Source organism: Penicillium canescens (assembly GCF_028828765.1).
Source record: "Penicillium canescens strain IBT 15451 chromosome Unknown utg000002l_segment0_segment0, whole genome shotgun sequence".
Taxonomy (NCBI): domain Eukaryota; kingdom Fungi; phylum Ascomycota; class Eurotiomycetes; order Eurotiales; family Aspergillaceae; genus Penicillium; species Penicillium canescens.
Genome location: NW_026703964.1, coordinates 1,295,246 through 1,315,351, shown reverse-complemented (window position 1 = coordinate 1,315,351; position 20,106 = coordinate 1,295,246). Strand labels below are relative to the sequence as shown.

General features: G+C 52.6%; 7 protein-coding genes across 7 annotated transcripts; all 7 read left to right on the top strand.

Moving 5' to 3' along the window:
* Window positions 1–64: 64 nt before the first annotated feature.
* N7446_001691 (uncharacterized protein) lies at window positions 65–1,458 on the top strand (the record flags this gene model as incomplete). Its single annotated transcript, XM_058510440.1, has 6 exons — window positions 65–238; window positions 295–331; window positions 387–463; window positions 515–894; window positions 960–1,033; window positions 1,091–1,458. The coding sequence occupies 6 exons, from the start codon at window positions 65–67 to the stop codon at window positions 1,456–1,458; spliced, it is 1,110 nt and encodes a 369-aa protein (XP_058375976.1).
* An 846-nt stretch (window positions 1,459–2,304) lies between these two features.
* On the top strand, window positions 2,305–3,453 carry N7446_001690 (uncharacterized protein; the record flags this gene model as incomplete). The annotated part of the gene is made up of 1 exon (XM_058510439.1): window positions 2,305–3,453. The coding sequence occupies exon 1, from the start codon at window positions 2,323–2,325 to the stop codon at window positions 3,451–3,453; it is 1,131 nt and encodes a 376-aa protein (XP_058375975.1). The 5' UTR covers window positions 2,305–2,322.
* A 476-nt stretch (window positions 3,454–3,929) lies between these two features.
* On the top strand, window positions 3,930–4,856 carry N7446_001689 (uncharacterized protein; the record flags this gene model as incomplete). The annotated part of the gene is made up of 1 exon (XM_058510438.1): window positions 3,930–4,856. The coding sequence occupies one exon, from the start codon at window positions 3,930–3,932 to the stop codon at window positions 4,854–4,856; it is 927 nt and encodes a 308-aa protein (XP_058375974.1).
* A 687-nt stretch (window positions 4,857–5,543) lies between these two features.
* pmt4 (dolichyl-phosphate-mannose-protein mannosyltransferase) lies at window positions 5,544–8,007 on the top strand (the record flags this gene model as incomplete). Its single annotated transcript, XM_058510437.1, has 3 exons — window positions 5,544–5,771; window positions 5,848–7,486; window positions 7,547–8,007. The coding sequence occupies 3 exons, from the start codon at window positions 5,544–5,546 to the stop codon at window positions 8,005–8,007; spliced, it is 2,328 nt and encodes a 775-aa protein (XP_058375973.1).
* Window positions 8,008–9,276: 1,269 nt separating this feature from the next.
* Window positions 9,277–12,261, top strand: N7446_001687 (uncharacterized protein; the record flags this gene model as incomplete). Its single annotated transcript, XM_058510436.1, has 3 exons — window positions 9,277–9,509; window positions 9,570–9,969; window positions 10,024–12,261. 3 exons carry the CDS (start codon window positions 9,277–9,279, stop codon window positions 12,259–12,261), a joined length of 2,871 nt encoding a protein of 956 aa, XP_058375972.1.
* A 1,673-nt stretch (window positions 12,262–13,934) lies between these two features.
* On the top strand, window positions 13,935–14,671 carry N7446_001686 (DNA-directed RNA polymerase II core subunit RPB11; the record flags this gene model as incomplete). Its single annotated transcript, XM_058510435.1, has 4 exons — window positions 13,935–14,062; window positions 14,199–14,257; window positions 14,310–14,419; window positions 14,477–14,671. 4 exons carry the CDS (start codon window positions 13,935–13,937, stop codon window positions 14,669–14,671), a joined length of 492 nt encoding a protein of 163 aa, XP_058375971.1.
* Window positions 14,672–15,124: 453 nt separating this feature from the next.
* pan1 (actin cytoskeleton-regulatory complex protein PAN1) lies at window positions 15,125–19,685 on the top strand (the record flags this gene model as incomplete). Its single annotated transcript, XM_058510434.1, has 3 exons — window positions 15,125–15,746; window positions 15,809–18,449; window positions 18,503–19,685. The coding sequence occupies 3 exons, from the start codon at window positions 15,125–15,127 to the stop codon at window positions 19,683–19,685; spliced, it is 4,446 nt and encodes a 1,481-aa protein (XP_058375970.1).
* Between the last annotated feature and the right edge of the window lie 421 nt (window positions 19,686–20,106).

Genomic DNA, 20,106 nt, shown 5'->3' with positions numbered 1-20,106 from the left:
CTTGCTATAGAGCGTTACAAAAGTCTTTGCTTGATGGGAGGTTCGATGAGGGCCCCGTCCTATCATGTTTAACGACAGGGCAGATCGGGACCGACCGCTGTATAGTGGCAATGCCGTTGTAGGTACTGCGGCTGCTATTGCTATCTTGCAGATATTCTTTGTTGTGGCGAGGCTTGGTACTCGGTGTATGCAGCGGATGAAACTTCGTGTTGATGACTATCTGGTCTTGCTTTCTCTGGTATGTATATCTATCTTGTACTCTGACTCGGAGTATTCTAATCGGGCTCTATATAGATTGCAAGTTTGGCAAAATCGACAATTTATGTCATACGTGAGTACAAACAACCAGTAATTCTTGCAAAAAGAACAGACAACTCATCTCTCAGTGGCCACAATCGGTGGATTGGGATACCACTATGATTTCATATCTCAAGTACCCGAGAAGGCCCTTCTTCAGAGCAAAGTATGCAACTCCAAAGCATCAAATCTTGAGAACGAAGCTGACAGAGGTTAGGGCTTATTCGCCATTCAAGTCCTCGACTATCCATTCAATATCACCCCAGCCAAGATAGCTCTGCTTCTATTCTACGTGCGCATCTTCACCGTCCGCAAATTTCAGATCTGCGCATATATTGTTGGGTCTTTAGTCCTCGGAGTAGGACTTGCAACGTTTGTTGACGCTTTCTTCGAATGTCAGAACATGGCGATCTTAGGGACCAAGAGCATCACGAATGAGGGATGTGTTCATGGGACATTTGTCTTTCTCGTCCTCTCACCCCTAAATTCTTTGACTGGTCTTCTGATCCTTGTGCTGCCCATCCCGTCTGTTTGGAAACTGCATGCGCCTCGCGGACACAAGATAGCTCTGACAGGTATTTTCCTGCTAAGTGGAATGTGAGTTGTTTAATATCATTCGCCAAACATTCACCAATCGGTGCAATGCTGACTATTATCGTCAGAGGGGCCATTGCTAGCATTCTAAGAATGACGGTATACTTCACCGACTACCGAACAGCCATGCATGACCCGACATGTAAGCCTTGGTTCCGAATATGCGTCAGAACGGGGTAACTAACCTCCCCGTCAACAGGGTTATCAATAGAACTGAGTACTCTAGCAGTCATCGAAGGCGGGGTCGTCCTCGTCGCCGCTTGTCTCATGAGTATCTGGCCTCTGTTCACCAGACTCATGCCTCGGCGTGTCCAAGTCTCTCTTTCTCGTCACAGTCCGCGCCAGTGTCCGCGTGACTATCATGAGTATTGGTATCTCAGAGAAATTCGAGACGGCAAAATTTGGGAGAAGCTCGCTCGTTGGAGGGAGGTTCGAGGTGCGGAGGATAGTTGTGGTAATACGCTGCCTTCGCCTTGTTCGTTGGCTGACTTGGAGGATCAGCGGTTGTCGATTCTTGTTGATGAGAGGGTGACTGATCCTCTTAAACATGGTGTGCGGTTTTCATGATAGTTATAAGTTTATAGACTAGGTAATAATAGGTGCAAACCAAGAAGAGTGATGGATGTATACCTTCATTGGTATAGTATCAAAGTATATATAATTGAGACCTTTGGCTTCCGAGTTTGGAAGCTTCGATAACTTAGCCGTGTGTACTGCTTATTTAAGTATCCAATTTCTGTCAAGAACATGACTTAATACTGCCAGACTCAACTTTTTTTAGTTAAGGATTGAGTGGTTAAAGAGGCCTTGGAATTCAGGCAGTCGATATATGTCACGATTTGTCCTGTATCCACCCAATTGGAGATGTAAATGACTCTGTATTTCCATTACCCCTATTTCCTGCTATTTATGGGGTCCATTCTAGTTACATAAGCTATGCCGGTCGGATCATCTATAGACCCGGTTTCATGCAGTATTCGTACGATATTTGTGACAATATATCCATGCAGCGTTTCATTCTTTTTAGCTCCCCTTCCGCTTTGAAATGCTCTATCCACTTTTTGGTCAGTCATAAAATGTTTTAAAACTGGCTAGGGGCTAACTCTACTCCGAGAAGATACTCATTTCAGGAAGATAAAATGTTTCATAGCGTCCAAAAAATTTTCGAGGTGCTCGGATTGAATAATCTAGCGTGAATTAGAACGAAAAGGACCAATAGAAGCAGAAATATGTAGATATCAGATGCAGTCGAGGTAAGGATTAAACAAAGAGATTGAGCCCTAGACGGACCTGAGGAGCCATGGAAATGCAAGCTTTCGGCCCGGTGATTGCTCTGTTTTGCCCCACGTTCGGGCGAATGGAGCCCTAGTCATTTTTTGGAGCTTCTCTTATTCCTCCACCTCCGCATTTCTTCTCTCCTCCATACTCGCCATGGTCGAACTCATCAACCCCCCAGAAACACGCTCATTACTCCCTCCGCTGCTCGCATGCCTCCCGCTAGCCTTTGTGTCCCCGCGTGCGCCTCCAGCTCTCCTCCCACTCCTCTCTCCTATTCTGCGCCAACGAGTTAACGTCCTTAGCTCCCTGTCTACATCTTCCACAGACTCATGGCTGCAGTTGCTCTGCTGGGACTCAGGCAAGGCAGAGCGCCTGCAGAGGATTATAGACGGTGCTACCTTTGAACCGCACCCCGTATCGGGCGAGATCGAGTTGCCCGATGAGCTCCCGGCCACATACAAGCGCATCGATGATGAGACTCTCCAGGCGCAGGTCCCTCTGCCCGAGTACAGCATTACTGTGCTCTATCTGTGGTGCCCAACGGACGAAGAGGGAGGCGGCCGCGGCTGGCGGGTTGCCGAGCTTCTGCCGCGTGAAGGACCTGCCGATGAGGAGAACACTTGGGCTTCTTCTATTGGAGAGGCTGATTCTCTGGCAAAGGGAAACCTCATGACTGATGTGCTTGGTGCTGCTGAGCAGGAGAAGCCCAAGGAGAATGGCCAGGAAAACGAAGATGACGACGACGATTATTGGGCTCAGTACGATGCTACGCCGGGCCGGACGCCTGGAGTCAAGACCCCGGCCCCAGCTGCCGGCTCAGGAACGCATGGCCCATCGGGTCTGTCTGAGCAAACGTACTTCTCCCAGTACGGGGACGTGCAGCCGGCCATGGATAGCCACGATCCAACGGAAGAGCAGCCCGAGGTGGGACCGTCTTCCCTGAACGGGGATATGCTGGCCAGCCTGCTTCGTCGCCAGATTGATGGGGCTGATACGGATAAGCCACGTACAAACGGGTACGTTGCTGCTGATATTCCCACTGATGAGGCTGGTCAAGCCTTGAACCACCCACGGCCGGCATCTATATCCTCGGGTAGCTCTGTTGCCAGGCTGGAGCAAGAAGCCGAGAACCGGTCTACGTGTGAGGTTGGAGTGAAGCAGCATATCGGCACCAGTATCAAGAGCTTGTTCCGCTTGGCCAAGGCTACGGGAATGCTCCGAGCGGAGTTCCAGGCACTGGTGTCGACCGAATTGGAGTTGTTGGACATATCCGATGATGATTAAGGTGTTTTTTGATTGATACCCATGAGCCATGATTTGTTTGAAATCCAGTTTCATATTTTGTGAAGCTCTTCTGCATCTGACGGGCATTATTTGGAGTGCATTTGGAGTTTGTTTTGGGAATGTCAATGTTTTTTTTCCCATCATAGTCTGCGTTTGCTAAGAAAAGCCGTTTTTTGGATATTTGTTGTACATTACTCCGTAAAGAGGGTGACGACATCTCGCACAGGATACCCGATAAGGCGTAGTGTAAGATCTTGGCATCAGATCCCCAGACCAACAACCTTGCACTTTGTGGCTAAGTCAATGCTTGTTTTCTGGTCCAGGATAATCAGACCCATTCAAAGCCACCGTAGGGCAAACTTACTTCGAGGCTGAGCTTACTGCCCCCACTCCCAAAGATAAAGGCTCATTTGGCCCCCATATAAGACGGACATCGGCCGCAACACCAACACCATCTTTCTCCTCCTCAACACACCATGGCCGATGAAAAGAAACAGAACCCATTCGAGGCCATGGGCCCATCTGCTTCAGAGGAAGCAGACCACCCTCCAGCATATACAGCCCCAGTACCCTCAAGACAACCAGAACAAGAACAAGCACCCTCAACGCCAATCCAAGAAACAAGACCAGGATCATCATCAACCCACAAACCAATCGCAATCCCAGCCATAAACTCCTCCTTCGACTCCCCCTTCATTCGCGCCTACGCGCCAATCCTCAAATCCCACAACCTCCCCAAGGAATCCTTCCTGGCCTTCCTCGACCAACTGAACAAAGACATCTCTAGCAGCCCACCCCTCCAAGTCCTAGACGCAACAGGCGGGATCTTAAACTCTGTCCCGATCCTCTTCCCCCTGCACTGGATCGGGTCTGTAGTTAGTGGACTCGCCAATCTGGGTAGCCAGGGTGTTTCCAAGAGCCGCACGGACTCGGCTATCAAGACAGCCAACAGGGACATTTTCGGTCCGCGCGGGTTGAAGGTTGAAATTGCCAAGTTGGATGCTTTGGCCCATCTTGCCGGCATTCCTATTTTGGATTCCCAGGGCAAGGTTAATCGTCAGGCGCGGCTTTTATTGCAGCTTCAGAACGATGCTGTTCTTGGTCATGGTGATAGGACTCAGGATCAGGAGGTTGATGTGTGTCAGCGACGGATTCAGACTTTGAGTCCTTGGATTGCCGAGCTTGAGTTTGATATCTTGCCTTGGTCTTCTAAGTCTAGGTTAGCGCGGTTTAATGCTGCGTTGAAGAAGAGGAATAATGCTAGGGATCCGGAGGAAGATTTTGGGCGGAGGCGGAGGGATAGGAAGGATTTTGTTTCGACTGAGGGAGAGACAGAAGATGAAGTGCGGTTTCGGAAGGGGTTGTGGCTTGTTATTCGAGATGCTGATGTGGAAAGTGCTTGATATGTTTTTGATGCATGCTTTGCGGGTTGTATAGCTGGGCCGCTAGGCTGGTGGATCTTAATATATATCTTTGTCCCGCAGTCAATGGTGTGTGTTATTTGTTGCATTCGAGCCCTAGGACAAGCTAATTGAAAGGGATTTTAACGAGTAAGACTGTTTATGCATTCAAAGGAACGGACAGAAACATCTTGGACCAGATAGATATGTATAGAGCCTTGTTAGTTTTGTCCAATTGAATGCAAATACTCCGAGAAATAGTCCGAAAAAGTGGTCAAAAAGAGGTCATAAGTCTGCACCAGAGCAACAGTGTCTTTCTTTTTTGTCGAAACACACCGACGTTACCCAGTTCTATGAAGTTTACTAATTTATACATTCTGCAAATCCTTGAATGACCATATAATGGTCAAACAAGGCTTACGTAGGGCGTGTTTCAACGAAGTATACAAGTGGAGCATGGGCCACCGCCCTGTCGCCTGTGCAAAGAAGACACGCAACGTTCTACAGTTCCGCCCCCTCTGCTCCTTTTCCTCCTTTGCAGGTCCTCAATTGTTGGTCATGCTTTATTGGTGATTCTAGTATGTTTTTCCTTTCTCTCTCTTCCTGCTTTCTCTGCCTTTCTTGCTGACACCCCGGAAGTCTATTTGACTATAGGTAGTTTCTCGGTCGCTCTCTTTCATTCTTCAAATAATGTCGTCCCCTTCGCCCTCTCTGCGGAAGAGAGGCGGAAAGAAGGAGGCTTACACCGCATTGCCTTCTGATGATGGCTCTCTGACTCCTGCGGCACCGGTCAAGCAAAGTTCGGAATGGGACTATTGGCTGGCCATAGTCGTTCTCACTGGTTTGGCGTTCGCTACGCGCTTCTACCGCATCGATTACCCCAACGAGGTCGTTTTCGATGAGGTTCACTTTGGAAAGGTATGGAGCCGACTGCTTTGACGCGATTGTCGCGAAAAAGGGGGATTTTTCATCTAACGTTGATCTTTGGTCCTAGTTCGCTTCGTACTATCTGCAACGCACCTACTTCTTCGATGTCCACCCGCCATTTGGAAAGCTGCTGTTCGCCGCTATGGGCTGGCTGATCGGCTTCGATGGACACTTCCTCTTCGAGAACATTGGCGATTCCTATATCGAAAACAACGTGCCCTACCTCTGGCTGCGTGCTATGCCGGCTACCCTCGGTGCCCTGACTATTCCCGTCGTGTTCCTCATTATGTGGGAGTCCGGATATTCCTTGCCCGCCTGTGTTCTGGCCGCCGGTCTGATGGTCTTTGACAACGCTCACGTGGGTGAGGACCGTCTGATCCTCTTGGATTCCACTCTCGTATTGTCTATGGCTCTCAGCATCCTCTGCTATGTTCGATTCTACAAGCTCCGTCACCAACCGTTTGGTCGTAAGTGGTGGAAGTGGCTTCTCTTGACCGGCTTCTGCATGAGCTGTGTCATCTCCACCAAATATGTTGGTTTCTTCACTTTCGTTACTATCGGTGCGGCTGTCCTCATCGACTTGTGGAACCTCTTGGATATCAACCGCCAGCAGGGAGCGCTTGACATGATCAGCTGGGGCAAGCACTTTGTTGCTCGTGCTGTCGGTCTCGTTGTCATTCCCTTCTTGTTCTACCTGTTCTGGTTCCAGGTCCACTTTGCCATCCTCACTCGGTCCGGTCCCGGCGACGAGTTCATGACCCCCGAGTTCCAGGAGACTCTCAGTGATAACCAGATGACTGCCCAGTCTGTTGGCATCCAGTATTTCGACACCATCACTATGCGCCACAAGGACACCAAGGTCTTCCTCCACAGCCATTGGGACAAGTACCCTCTCCGCTATGATGATGGTCGTATTTCCAGTCAAGGCCAGCAGGTTACTGGCTACCCCCACAATGATACCAACAACCAGTGGCAGATTCTGCCCGCCGTGCCTTTTGATGTGACTGAGCCCCGCAGTGTGAGGAACGGTGATATCATCCAGCTCCGTCATGTTGGCACCGAGTCCTACCTCCTCACCCACGATGTTGCCTCTCCTTTCTACCCTACTAACCAGGAGTTCACCACTGTCCCCAAAGAAGCGGCTGAGGGCGACCGTCACAACGACACCTTGTTCGAGCTCAAGATTGAGTCAGGCAAGACCGCTCAAGAGTTCCGTACCCTTGCCAGTTTGTTCAAGCTGATTCACGTCCCGACTCGGGTTGCCATGTGGACGCACACAACCCCGTTGCCCGAATGGGGTTACAAGCAAGCTGAGATCAACGGTAATAAGAACATTCTGCAGTCTAGCAACGCATGGTACGCCGAGACCATCGAGAACCTGGAGGAGGATAGCCCCCGTCTGGTGCGAGAGGAGCGCAAGGTTAAGACTTTGCCCTTCCTGCGCAAGTACTTCGAGCTCCAGGGTGCCATGTTCCACCACAACAACGCCTTGACCAGCAGCCACCCCTATGCTACTGAGCCATTCCAGTGGCCGTTCCTGTTGCGTGGTGTCAGCTTCTGGACCAAGAACGAGACCCGCGGCCAAATCTACTTCTTGGGTAACCCGATCGGATGGTGGATTGCTAGCAGTCTTCTGGCTGTTTTCGCCGGTATTGTCGGTGCGGATCAGCTCTCCCTCCGCCGTGGTGTGGATGCATTGGAAGAAAGTAAGTTTCAATCAAAGCTAACCCTACCATTTGTGGCGGTGACTAACCTATACGTTTCAGTCTGGGGCCCTGGTACTCGCTCACGTCTGTACAACAGCACCGGATTTTTGTTCCTGTGCTGGGCTGCGCACTACTTCCCCTTCTGGCTGATGGGCCGTCAGCGCTTCCTGCACCACTACTTGCCCTCCCATTTGGCCTCCACCATGGTGTGTGGTGCACTGATTGAATTCATTTTCAACCTGCAGCCGCTTGATCCCCGCACTGCCCTGCCCCCGGTCGATGACCCCACAGGCAAGTCCAAGGCCCGGTCGGTCAGCAGCTTGCGCCGCTTCATCACCGCCAAGGAGCGCATGGGCTGCAAGTCGCTCGTCGCGGGCTGGATCGCTACTGTTGTCATCCTGGCCGCCACCATCTGGGGCTTCATCTTCTATGCCCCGCTGACCTACGGTACCCCTGGCCTTGACGTTGCCGGCGTGACCGCCCGCAAGTGGCTGAACTACGACCTGCACTTTGCCAAATAAGCTTCTCCTGGCCCAAACCCAAGCAATTGTCTGAGGCAATTTGTAAGATAACTTATAATCCGAGATAGACGGTAGGAGGTGTTGGAATGTGACATGGGATTGATATTTGATATCTTGGGTATCTATTGGAGTCCTATGTATCTGTTTGAATTCTCCGTTTCTCCCAATGTAGTACATTCTCCGTAGCCATCAGCTTTTCGAGTTTTGTGTCACAGTCGTACAGACCAAATCAGTCCCTGATCATCGTGAGCTATTTCCACTGACCGTCGGAGAAATGTACAATGGCATAGCTCAGGGTCAGGTGACTGTAATTTTCACGTGATCCCGTGCCAGTGACATGTGTCTGCATGTGGATTGCTGTATGGCTAGCGAGGTATTCTCGCACGTACATATATTGGTTAGTTGTGAAGTCTAGACTCGAGACTCGTCTTAACTGCATTCCTCTGACATTCCAAGCGATTCGCCTCTTTGTGGAGTATGGTTATTTTTAGCAGTGTGTACATGTATACAAAGGCCCCTATGTATAGTAAAGAGGTTTCACATTCAATCCCACACAGTCTAGATTAAGAGATAGTCTGAAAAATGGAGTAAAATAGTAGGAAAATCTCTCCACAATTATGTACATTGTGTAAGTACCTCAGGCCATGCCTGTATAACCTAACGTTAGACTAGAGACTGTACCTCTACACTTTCTCTTCATTCCTGCTATCATTCTCTCTTGACATTCCTCTTGGCAAAGGATCTGTAGAACTCCATTCCAACTCCACTCCCCACAGGTCTCCAGTTTTTCTTCGACTGGCCGTCTGAGCAAATCTAAGCGGAGTCCGAAGTGAAACGGACGACGATTTTCCGCACTGGTTTCACCTGGCTTGAATTTTTACGGATATCCTCTGCAGGTTGGCTACACAGCCCTGCAAGGAATTCAGGAACTATTATCCAGTTTGTTGTGAGGATCAGATCGAAGAGAGAAATCCACTCTGTGGATTCCTGCCGGTTCTGATCAGCCGCTAAGCAAAAGTGAGTTGATGTTGTCCAGAAGTTTCTCTCTTTGACTGACTTCTCCTCAGCACCCCTGATCTTCAATTCGGCTCGGTGTTGCCTTACCCCCTCGCGGTTCTCTACCTAGGTACCTGACTTGTCGCTTATTCGGGTTTATTTGTTTTCGACACGTCAGGCTTCCGAGGGCCACTCTAGGATCGGCGATCCCTTGAGTCAATACAAAGAGGTGGATCACAGCACAACTTGGTCGAGTTCCAGGTCACCACTGCGATGCCTATCAAACTACCCAAGAGCTTCAACCGGCGGAAGTCGTCTGGTAACGTGCTGGAGGACGTGGAGGCCCCTCAATCCTCCTTTCGAGTTTTCGAGCGACCCGGTCCCCAACGATCCATGACAGACGGAGCGCCCTTGATGAAGCGATTCAGCGAAGGCAATGTGGTGCCATCGATGCTAGAAGACGACAACATATTTGCCGAGACCGAGCGACCCCTGGACAAACATCGGTATGACCGCCCCTCGACCATGGATTCCCTCAGGAAACGACTGACTGGGAGGCGTGACAGTGGCAACTACGAAAGTTCTACGTCAACAAGGTTAAGCTCGTCGTCCACCCTGCCGTCATCTACAGAGGTCCCTCCGCCCGACGAGACCCAATCCCCGCATTCCAGAATCCATGACATACCCGATCCATCCCCGCTCTCAGGTGCCCTGCGTGCCGCAGGGAGGACATTCTCCTTCGGTGGACGCTTCTCGAAGTCGTCTGCGCCCGTTGTTCCTCGACAGGGAACCCCAGATGCCGCGAAGACCCGTCCTGTGACCGGCAGCACCGACAGCACGGCGACACCTCCCAAGCTGCCCGATACAAACTTCACTCTTGGCTCGAGCGATGATTTCAATAAGATGTTCGACAACATGAACTCCCGACAGAGTGTGATGCGGGATCCTTCGCCTCAACCGGGAAAGGTAAGGCCTATGATTCATCGCAGCCAGAGGCGCATCTCACTAACTGTATCGCAGTACTCCTCGTCTCCCCCGACTCATGCCCTCCCCGGTTTCCAGTCTAGCAGGGCTGGCGCGCCTGCTCCGATTAACACCGATCGATCCCCTGTCATCGAGTCACCTCCCTACTCCTGGGACCGTGGTCACCGTAGTCGCCCATCCGAAGAGGGACTGCTACATAACCCGGATGCGTACTCAGCAAACCACAGCCAGTCCACCCTCGATACAGTGACTGCTTTGCGAAGACCATCACCGTCGCCGAATCTCGTATCCGAGGCCACCACTTCCCATCGTTCTTTGGATCGACCCAGCAGAGGACAGTCCGACCGGGGGTTGTTGCGGAGGAGTGGCGTTTACTCACCACAGCGGGAATCCGTGCCCTTTGACGATGAGGATGCAAAAATGGTCCGGCAATCTCTCATGTGGAGCAAGGAAGGCTCTGCAGAGTGGGCCGATGCTCCCAGCTCCGGTGGGCCTTCTGCTGTGGACAAGGGCAAGGGAGTCGCTTATGCTCAGCACCTGAGCCCCGAACCTGATAATATGTTCCAGTACCGTCGTTCGCCTGCACCTGCCGACCCTGTGGATGCCTCGATCGCGGACAATGCACGATTGGCCGTGCAATTTGCTGAAAGCATGCCTAAGTCGACTTCTCCCGGCAACAAGGTAATGACACCGTCTCAGTTTGAGCACTACCGCCAACAGCAAGAGCTCCGACGGTCAAATAGTAATGCCACCAAGAGTGACGAAGAGTCCGAGCATGACGACTTCGACGATGAGGAAGATGAAGTAGAGAAACAGCGTGAGACGGAACGGCAACGACGGAAGCAAGAGGCCCATCTCTCCGTTTACCGCCAGCAGATGATGAAAATCACTGGTCAACAAGCACCCGCGCAATCTCTGCACCCAATGACGAGTGGAGGTAGCAGCAGCACACCCAATCTGCTTCCGAGCCGTCTCTCCGCCCACGGAGACAAATCTACTAGCGGCAAGAGCAGCGAGGAGGAGGACGATGATGTGCCATTGGGTATTTTGGCAGCACATGGATTCCCCCATCGCAATCGTCCGCCTACCCGCCTGAACAATGTCAGCTCCAACCCCAACCTTCGTGCGTCCATGGCCCCGCCGTATATCTCGAGTTCGAGCTCGACAACGGGAGCACAAAATGAAGGCAACCGGGGCAGTCTGCCTGTCTTCGCGAGGAACTTGCCACAGGACCCCTACTTTGGGGCAGGTATCCACAATGGTCCCAACCGTGAATCGCTGGCTATGGGAGGCGGCGGCAGCGGTGGTTCTGTATACGGAGGATCTACCTCTCATCAGATGCATCAGAATCAGATGCCTCCCCCGGGAGGCCTTGTTGGTGTTATCGCGAACGAGGAACGGGCGCGGGCGATGCGCAGAGGAAGCCCGAACACACACGCAATGCACGATATGGGAGGTGTGCCGAGGCCATACTCGATGATGCCCCAGCAACAAAACAACGTCACCGCCGGAGAACAGGCCTCAATCCAGCTGTCACAGCAAATGGGCCACATGATGCAGATGCAGATGCAGTGGATGCAGCAAATGATGCACATGCAAGGCGGACAGGGTCAACCCATGATGCAGGGCGGTATGCCTATGCCGCCAATGATGATGCCTGGAATGCCGCCCATGGGTTCACCTTCTATGACAGGCCCTCCTTCCATGGCCGGTGTCAACCCAAATATGAGACCGATGTCTATGCCTGCAGGTTCCACTCTTGGTGTGCCGCCCTCGTTACCTCCTCACATTGACCAGCGCACATTGAGCATGCTAGATCCGAACATCTCCACTCGCCGGACCGGTTCTCCCATGCCGAACCTATCTGGTAGTCCGTTCCGTCCCAGCACTGGATACGCGGCTTCCATTGCTCCATCGGAGCGTAGCAATGCCGGCATGGCATCTCGCTACCGCCCCGTGTCAGTTATGCAACCCGAACAAGCCAACCGAGCGGTCTCCCCCATGAACAAACCCTGGGGCGATGAAAACCACAACCCCGCCCTGCCCATGTCGCAATCACACCCTAACCTACCGAAATCCTCCCTTGCAACGGTCACAGTGCGGCCAGTCTCACGGAACAGCCCATCTGGCAACCGAAAGGCCGGATCCGACGAGGACGACGACGACGACGAGGCATGGGCTGACATGATGAAGAAACGCGACAAGAAGAAGAGCAGCTGGAAGCTGAAGCGGGGGACTTCTGGCTTCGGTGATCTCCTGAGTGCTGTACACTAAGTCCCGGCTCTCTGTCACTCCCCTCAAACCCTCACCCACGAGACACTCTCTACATCTGCATCTGAACAGATAACCTGTTCACGCCGTATAGCCATCCTTTCTTTCTTTCTCTTTTTTCTCTCTATTTCCATGTCATGTCTCCTTTGCATTTCCTATTTCCTTAATCTCTCACTCTCACTCCTCTATGACATGAAATCATCACGCACATACCATCAAATTCAAAGGCCTTGTTCTGCTGTTTGGAAATGTCTCGGCTTCATATTGCCTCCATGCATCCCTGGTCTCCGATCTGTGCATTGCATTGCGAATAAGAAAATTGAGCATACGGCATCCGGCATACGGCATTCTCAAGTATGATACATATGTTTCTTTGTGTTTCTAGTTTACTTGACTTCGATTGTTCTTTCCATTTTCCATTTTCTGGCATCGGCGTGGGAAGACATCAGGCGTTTTTCTTCATCCTTATTTATATGATTTGTTTGTCACTTTCTTTTTTCATGTTTCTGCCTTTCGTCTTGGGTACGTACTCTGCCTTTTTTGGTTTTCCTACGACCTTTTTTCAAGCGTCTTCAGGTCTTCTTGGCTCGACTCCTTTAATACATTTCGGGCCTTGTGGCCGGTTACATCGGCTTGTGTCTTTTTTGGGGTCCATGGTCTACGTGTGTGTCTGTTGTGTAGATTAATTGGTTTTTCTGTGGGTGGATGTTTATTAATATATCTGCGTACATGGACCTGTGGACGTATAGTACCCATGGATGTTCTTGTGTGAAAGTAATTAACATTAGATTGGCCTCAGGTATCGGGTTTGAGAATGTTGATTGGTTGATTGGTGTATTTTGCAGTATATCGATGTTGCCAGATGGTGTATACTGTAGACTGTTTATAGCGCAATGCGGGACTCTGTCGACCCAGATACATCCGTGGTTGTACAATTTCAATAAGGTCATCCGAAATAGGTTCATTTCTTGTTTGTATTTTGGATTGATGACAATATACAACATATACGTATATAACCTGAGTAATAGACAGCCTGAATATAGACAGATCGACAACATCACGTGACATAGATAGCATCACATGATCAATATCACGATGGATCTGCTCCCACTACTTTTCATCAAGCAAGCCACCAAGAAGACCGGCGTATTATCCCGTTTATCATTAAAGCGACCCTAAATTCAGGAGCTTGCTTGACTTATTGCGTGTTACCGGCCAACCAAGCGAAAGAGGAGCCGAAACGCGCGTATTGGAAGTGAAGGGCATTTCTTGCGTCCACTCAAGGTTACCTTTCACGCCGGCGAGGTCTTGAGACGTATATCAAACCGCCGCCAATCTTGGGATTGAATTTCATTCGGTCTTATTCTTCTCGTCTACCGGGGACGATTTTACATAGACACGCACATCACGACAACTTCATTTTTTGGTACAGAATGAACGCGCCTGATCGGTGAGTGTGGTACACTATTTACTTCTGTTCCCCGAGAGATGAAGTTCCTGAGGTCTTACCAGGGTCCTAGGCCCTGGGGCAAAATAAGAAGGATGAAAAGCATCGCTCTTTCCTTTTTGGCCTGTCTTCCCCCGGGTGCTTAACGTTCTTGATCTCCCATTATTCCCGCTTCTTCTTGTTGTCACTTTCCCATACCCTTCTTTTTTGGACCATGAGCTACCCTACAATGCCCGAACTTTCCTTCGTTACCACCACGGCGGCCATCGCCAAGGATCGTTATGGCCGCCGGGGCTCTGCTCCTGCCCCACGCCACGAGCGTAGCCTCATGTCTGCAGGAGATGAGGTCCCTGATGTGTCAGTTCTGTCGAGTCTATGGGATGCCCTTGGTGCCCGTGGTCTCGGTCTACAACACCTTATCTTTCCATCCCACCTCCACCACACGATTGAACCTTCACCTATAGAACCATTCAGATGCTAATGTCGAGTACAGGTACGAGGCGATCCTGCTCGCTCCCGGCGAGAACAAGATCGACGTCGAGGTCGACACTCGTAAGGCTTGTTGATCTGATGAAACTCGACACCCTGACTGACTCTTTTACAGGCCTTCCTTCGGCTGCGATCTTCACTTTCCACAAGGAGGACCACACCCTCGGCAACATGCTGCGCACTCGCTTGCTCAAGACCCAGCATGTCATTTTTGCTGCCTACAAGGTATGGGATTTGATCGATGCAGCATTGAACCGAGCAACGCTAACAAGAACTTGCCAGGTCCCCCATCCTCTGACTCCGAACTTCTTATTGCGTGTTCAAACCGATGGTGAAGTCACTCCTCGCCAGGCTGTTATCAACGCCTGCCATGCTCTGATCAAGGACTTGGGTATCCTTTCTCGCGAGTTTACCAAGGAGTATGAGCTTCGCAAGATGGCCAACGCCGCCAACCAGCAGCAGCAAGGCGCCGAGTAAGTGGTCTGAAGGCTCACTTCATCCATTTTCTTTTCTGGGGTCTGAAAATCCGGCGCATGGAGCAGCGATCATTAGTGCCTTGCCTTTCTTCTCTTATTTTCGGTCGGGATCTATAGATAGCCCATTTTCTGCGGCTCGTTTTTGCTTTTTCGTCTCATTTCAGCCAGGCTTAGACCGGCCATGATTTGCAGAGACACAATGTGTCTACCATGATACCAATGAAATGCATCTGCTCATTGCTTCTGCCAGTAAATGTTGTAGAACCAAAAATATCTCTGTATGGCACAATGACTAAGCACCCGGTTGGGTTAGCGTGCCTCCGCGTCCAGGGCAGCGTCATTCGCATCCTCCTGAGATCCTACTCCACGTACCATCTTTGCATTCGTTCTTTCTTCTGATCAATTTTCTTAGTTCTTCTGCATCTGTTTTGTCCATGCAAGCGTGGTTTCGGTAATGTTTTCCTCGTCGAATACTTTCCTCGGGGGTGGTGCCAGTGGCCGTCCTGGCCAGGCACCATTCATGCAGCAACAGCAGCAACAACAACCCTACTCGCAATTCCCCCAGGGGCAACAGCAGCCCTCAATTCAGCAGCCTCAGCCCACTGGCTTTGCTCCGCAGCCCACCGGATTCACCGGTCAGCCCTCGCCATTCGGTAACCAACAGCTACAGCCCCAAGCCACCGGGTTCCCCGCGGGACAACTCCAGCCTCAAGCGACCGGTTTCCCTGGAGGCCAACTTCAGCCCCAATACACTGGCTTCCCCGGCGCTGCGCCTCAGCAACCGCAACAACCGCAACAGCAGCAAGCGCAGAGCTTCCAACCCCAGTTCACTGGATACACCCCTCAGACCCAGGCGCAGGCGCCGCCTCCGGTTCCCCAGATCCCGCAGCGATTCAAGACCTCATCTGAGATCGCGAACTCCTTCCAAGATGCCGGGGCCTCCGCGCCTCCCCAGGTGCCGCCAAAGACTGGATCGAAGATTCCTAGTATTCGGCTGTCCTTCATTACTGCCCAGGATCAGGCCAAGTTTGAGCAGCTCTTTAAGTCTGCCGTTGGTGACAGCAAGACAATGGATGGTGGGTTCCCTGAGCTACCCAATGATTCTGGCGATGGCTTGTATACTGACTGAAAATAACAGGCGACAAAGCGAGAGATCTTCTAATGCGCTCGAAGCTGACGGGCACCGACCTTTCTAAGATCTGGGTTTTGTCCGATTCTACCAAGTCTGGGCAGCTGTTCTTCCCCGAGTTTGCATTGGCCATGTATCTGTGCAACATTCGTCTCACCGGCCGCGAGCTTCCTCCTTCCCTACCCGAAAAGATCAAGAATGAGGTTTCTAGTATGGTGGATATCATATCATTTGATGTCCCGGATACCCAGCCGGAGCCGCCACAGCAGCGGACGAACGTCCCCAACTTCGACGCTCCTCTCATGGAGAACAACTCGACACCCCCGATTGTTCAACAGCCCGTGCCACAGCAGCCGAATAATGCTCAGCTCCTGTCGCAGCTGACCGCGCAGCCCACTGGTTTCTTCCCCCAGCAGACTGGTATCCAGCAACCCCAGCCCACAGGCTTCCCTGGCCAGAACCAGTCTCAATTCCTCCAGTCTCAGCAGACCGGATTTATGACCAACCCGCAGGCAACTGGTTATACTGGCCCGCGGCCGCCAATGCCGCCTATGCCTACTGGGTTCGGCTCAAACCTGAGCCCGGCCCAGACTGGCGGAATGGGCCTGACAGCTCAGCCTACTGGGTTGACAGCTCAACCTACTGGTATGCCAGGCCAGTGGGGTTTCATCAACACTCCTGCACAAGGTCTGCCTAATATCGATGCCATGAAGCAGCAGCTTATGCCACAGCCTGGCCGTGAAGGCGGCTTTAGCGCAGCTGCTCTTTCGGGTAATGCTACGGTTGCCTGGGCTATCACCAAGGAAGAGAAGAAGATTTATGATGATCTCTTCCGCGCATGGGATGGGTTGCGAAAGGGCTTTGTCAGCGGTGAGACAGCTATTGAGATCATGGGTCAGAGTGGTTTGAACCGGAAGGACCTGGAGCGCATTTGGACTCTGGCGGACCCGCATAACCGTGGCCGCCTCAACATGGATGAGTTCGCTGTGGCCATGCACATGATATACCGTGCTCTTAACGGATATCCTGTGCCCAACCGTCTACCCCCTGAACTTGTTCCCCCATCCACGAGACACTTGAATGATTCCATTGGTACAGTGAAATCGCTTCTTTCCCAGGATGCGGAGACCCGGAAGGCAACCGGGGCGTTCCTCCAGCCTCAGAAGACTGGTGTCAGCTATCTCAAGGATCACTCCTTCCGCGGTGGTGGTAGTAACTCCCCCGGAGCCCGCAAGGATGCTACTATGTTCAAGAACAATGACGCCGCCGGTGGTTACCGCTCCAGTGCTCGCCGTCGTGTTGGCAACGACGCTCGTACTCCTTCCCCCGCCGCTTCAGGAGCATCAGATGAGGATTACTCTGTCGAGCAATTGAACAAGAAGATTCGGGAGACCAAAGTTATGCTTGACGCCGTCGATTTCCAAGATGAGAACCGGGCAGAGGATGATGATGCTCTTGACCGCCAGGACCGTCGCGAGGCAGAGAGCCTCATGGACCGTATCCGCCGTGTGCAGGATGACCTCGATACCCACCCCAATGCCGCGTTCCGCCAATTGGACAGCGGAGCCGAGCGTAGGTCTCTCCGTCGCCAGTTGCAGTCCTACGAGGACCAAGTTCCTCAGGTTGCATCTGATGTGCGCCGTCTTGAGCGTGAGATTGCCGATGCGAAGCTCGAACTCTTCCGTCTCAAGGATGCCAAGGCTCACCCTGGTGGTGCCTCCAACATTATCGGAACCGGCCCCGGTGGTACTGTGACCGAGGCGGACCGAATTAAGGCCCGCGCTCGCGCTCGCATGCAAGCCCGGGCTGCCGAGCTTGCTGGACGCCCTGCGCCTGTCTCGGAAGATGAAGATGGCCAAGCTGCTCGTCGTTTGGAGACTGAGAGCTCTAACGTGAAGGCTGAACGGGAGCGCAATGACGCTATGACTCGTGATGTCGAGGAGAGTGTGCGCGATTTTGCCCGCAGTTTAGAAGACAGCCTTCGTGATCAAGGTAGCAACTCTACCCGTGAGCATGAGAAGCGTCGCTGGGAGGATGCCTTGGGTGTTGAAGATATCACTCGCGACTTCATCTACGACCTGAGCCGTAACTCTCGAACTGCTCATATTCGCAAGGAGGAACGGTCAAGACCATCGCCCGAGGTGCAAAGCCGCGCATCCTCAGCGGCTGAATCTCCCGCTGCGCGACCTTCCATGCCTCAGTCCGTTGAATCATCAGGCTCCCTCTCAGGCAACACACACGAGGACCGTGTGGCTGCTGCCAGGGAGCGTGCGCAGAAGCGGATTGCTGAGCGCATGGCCGCTGCCGGTTTGAAGCCAAGCGACGCCAGCGAGACTCTTGTGCAACGTCAGGAGCGCGAGAAGAAGGAACGTGAGGACCGTGTCAAGCGTGCCGAGGAGGAAGATGCCAAGCGGGAACAGGAGAGACAGCGTCGCCTTGCCGATGAACGGGGTGGTCCTAGCCCCGCGGCTTCGAAGACTGCGGGCAAGAAACCACCTCCAGCTCCCCCTACTCGCCGGGCCCGGACAGACAGTGCCGGCCAGGCTGATGCCAAGAAGGCGGAGGAGTCCGCCAAGTTGGAGCAGGCTGCTCGTGAGCAGGCAATTAAGGAAGAACAGGAAGCACAGGAGGCCGAGACCAAGCGTCTTGAGTGAGTTTAGCCCAAAGCAACAGGAACGGTGGAAATAGCTAATACAGTTACAGGGACGAGGCCAACCAACGTGAGTTGGAATTCCAGAAGGAGAAGGATGCCCAAGCTGCTCGACTCCAGGCTCTTGAGGAACAAGTCCGCCAGGGCAAGATCAAGAAGCAGGAAGAGAAGCGTCGTAGGGAAGAAGCTAGCCGACAGGCCAAGGAACAAGAGTCTAGCCTTGCAGCTCAGCGTGCGGAGCTCGAGGCAGCCAAGGAGCGCGAGCGACAGCTGCAGCGTGAGCTCGAGGGTCTTGATGAGGATGAGAGCTCATCCGATGAAGAAGGCCCTGCCGATATCACTCCTCAGCACAGCACCCCGGCGCAGAGCCAGGTTCTCTCCGCCCTTCCCCCAGTGCCTACGATCGCTATCCCCGAACCCCCAGCGGCACCTGAACCTGAGAGCGTGCCCACCCCCGAGGCCAGCTCGCCTGAAAGCAGCCGTGGTGTTCCTGCAGCTACCCCCGATGCCGAGTCAAAGAACCCCTACTTCAAGAACATGGCCCAGCCCTCCGCCGACTCTACCATGACCTCGCCGCCAGCTACCGCTCAGTCTACGAACCCCTTCCACCGTATGACCCAGCAACAACAAGAACCCGCCAAGCCCTCCTTCAACGGTGCAGTTCCTCTGGAACGCAAGACCCGCGCACGCCCCGAGGATGACGATGACTGGTCCAATGCCGGTTCCGAGTTCGACTCCTCCGATGACGAGGACGAGGACCGGCCCGGTGGCGGCAGTGCCAAGCAGCTCGCCAGTATCCTCTTCGGGACAATGGCACCCCCGCGTCCTCTGAGCGCCATGGACGAAGACAAGTCTGCTTCTAAGTCTGCTACCCCGGTGCAGGCTAGCCCTGTCGCACCTCCTCCCCCTCCCCCAGCTGCCTTGCCCCCTGTCCCCGCTATCCCAAGCCCAAGCGATGATACCTCGCATGCCGCGCCCGCCGGTGCTCCTCCCCCACCTCCGCCCCCTCCCCCTCCCCCAGGAGCAGGTGCCCCCGGCATCCCCCCACCCCCTCCTCCTGGCGGAGCCCCCGCCGCTCCCCCTCCACCCCCTCCAGCCGGTATCCCCCCTCCTCCAGCTGCTGGCGGTGGCGCCGGCCGTGGTGCCCTCCTCGCTTCTATCCAGCAGGGTATGTCCCTGAAGAAGACTCAGGTGAACGACCGCAGCACGAGCTCGTCTGCTGGTCGCGTCCTGTGAGGATTGACGATGGAGTCGGTCGTTGAGAGTATATACTGTATAGATGAGCGACGAGGAGAAGGATGTCAATGCGTTGAATGATTGGGACCGGTTGACACGAGATTCGTTGATAATGGCGAGTAGTTAGTCTTTCTGTACTTTTCTTGGAATAATATTAGTTTTGTCTATCATCTTCTGTTTCTCTGAAGCTGCTTTCAGCTTCGAAGGATATTGTAGTAAGTAATTAACACCGTAGACTGGCTAGGATATCATATCATCCATGTTTACTTTGTGTGTAGCAATTCCTCTAAGTAGTGCTATAAATTGATCGAAATTATAATCCATTCAACAAACAATACATTTCATATATTATATTTCCTCCGCGGTGAATCTACACAAAGAGACTATACTGTGCTGTCTTGAATGCATCAATACCACACCA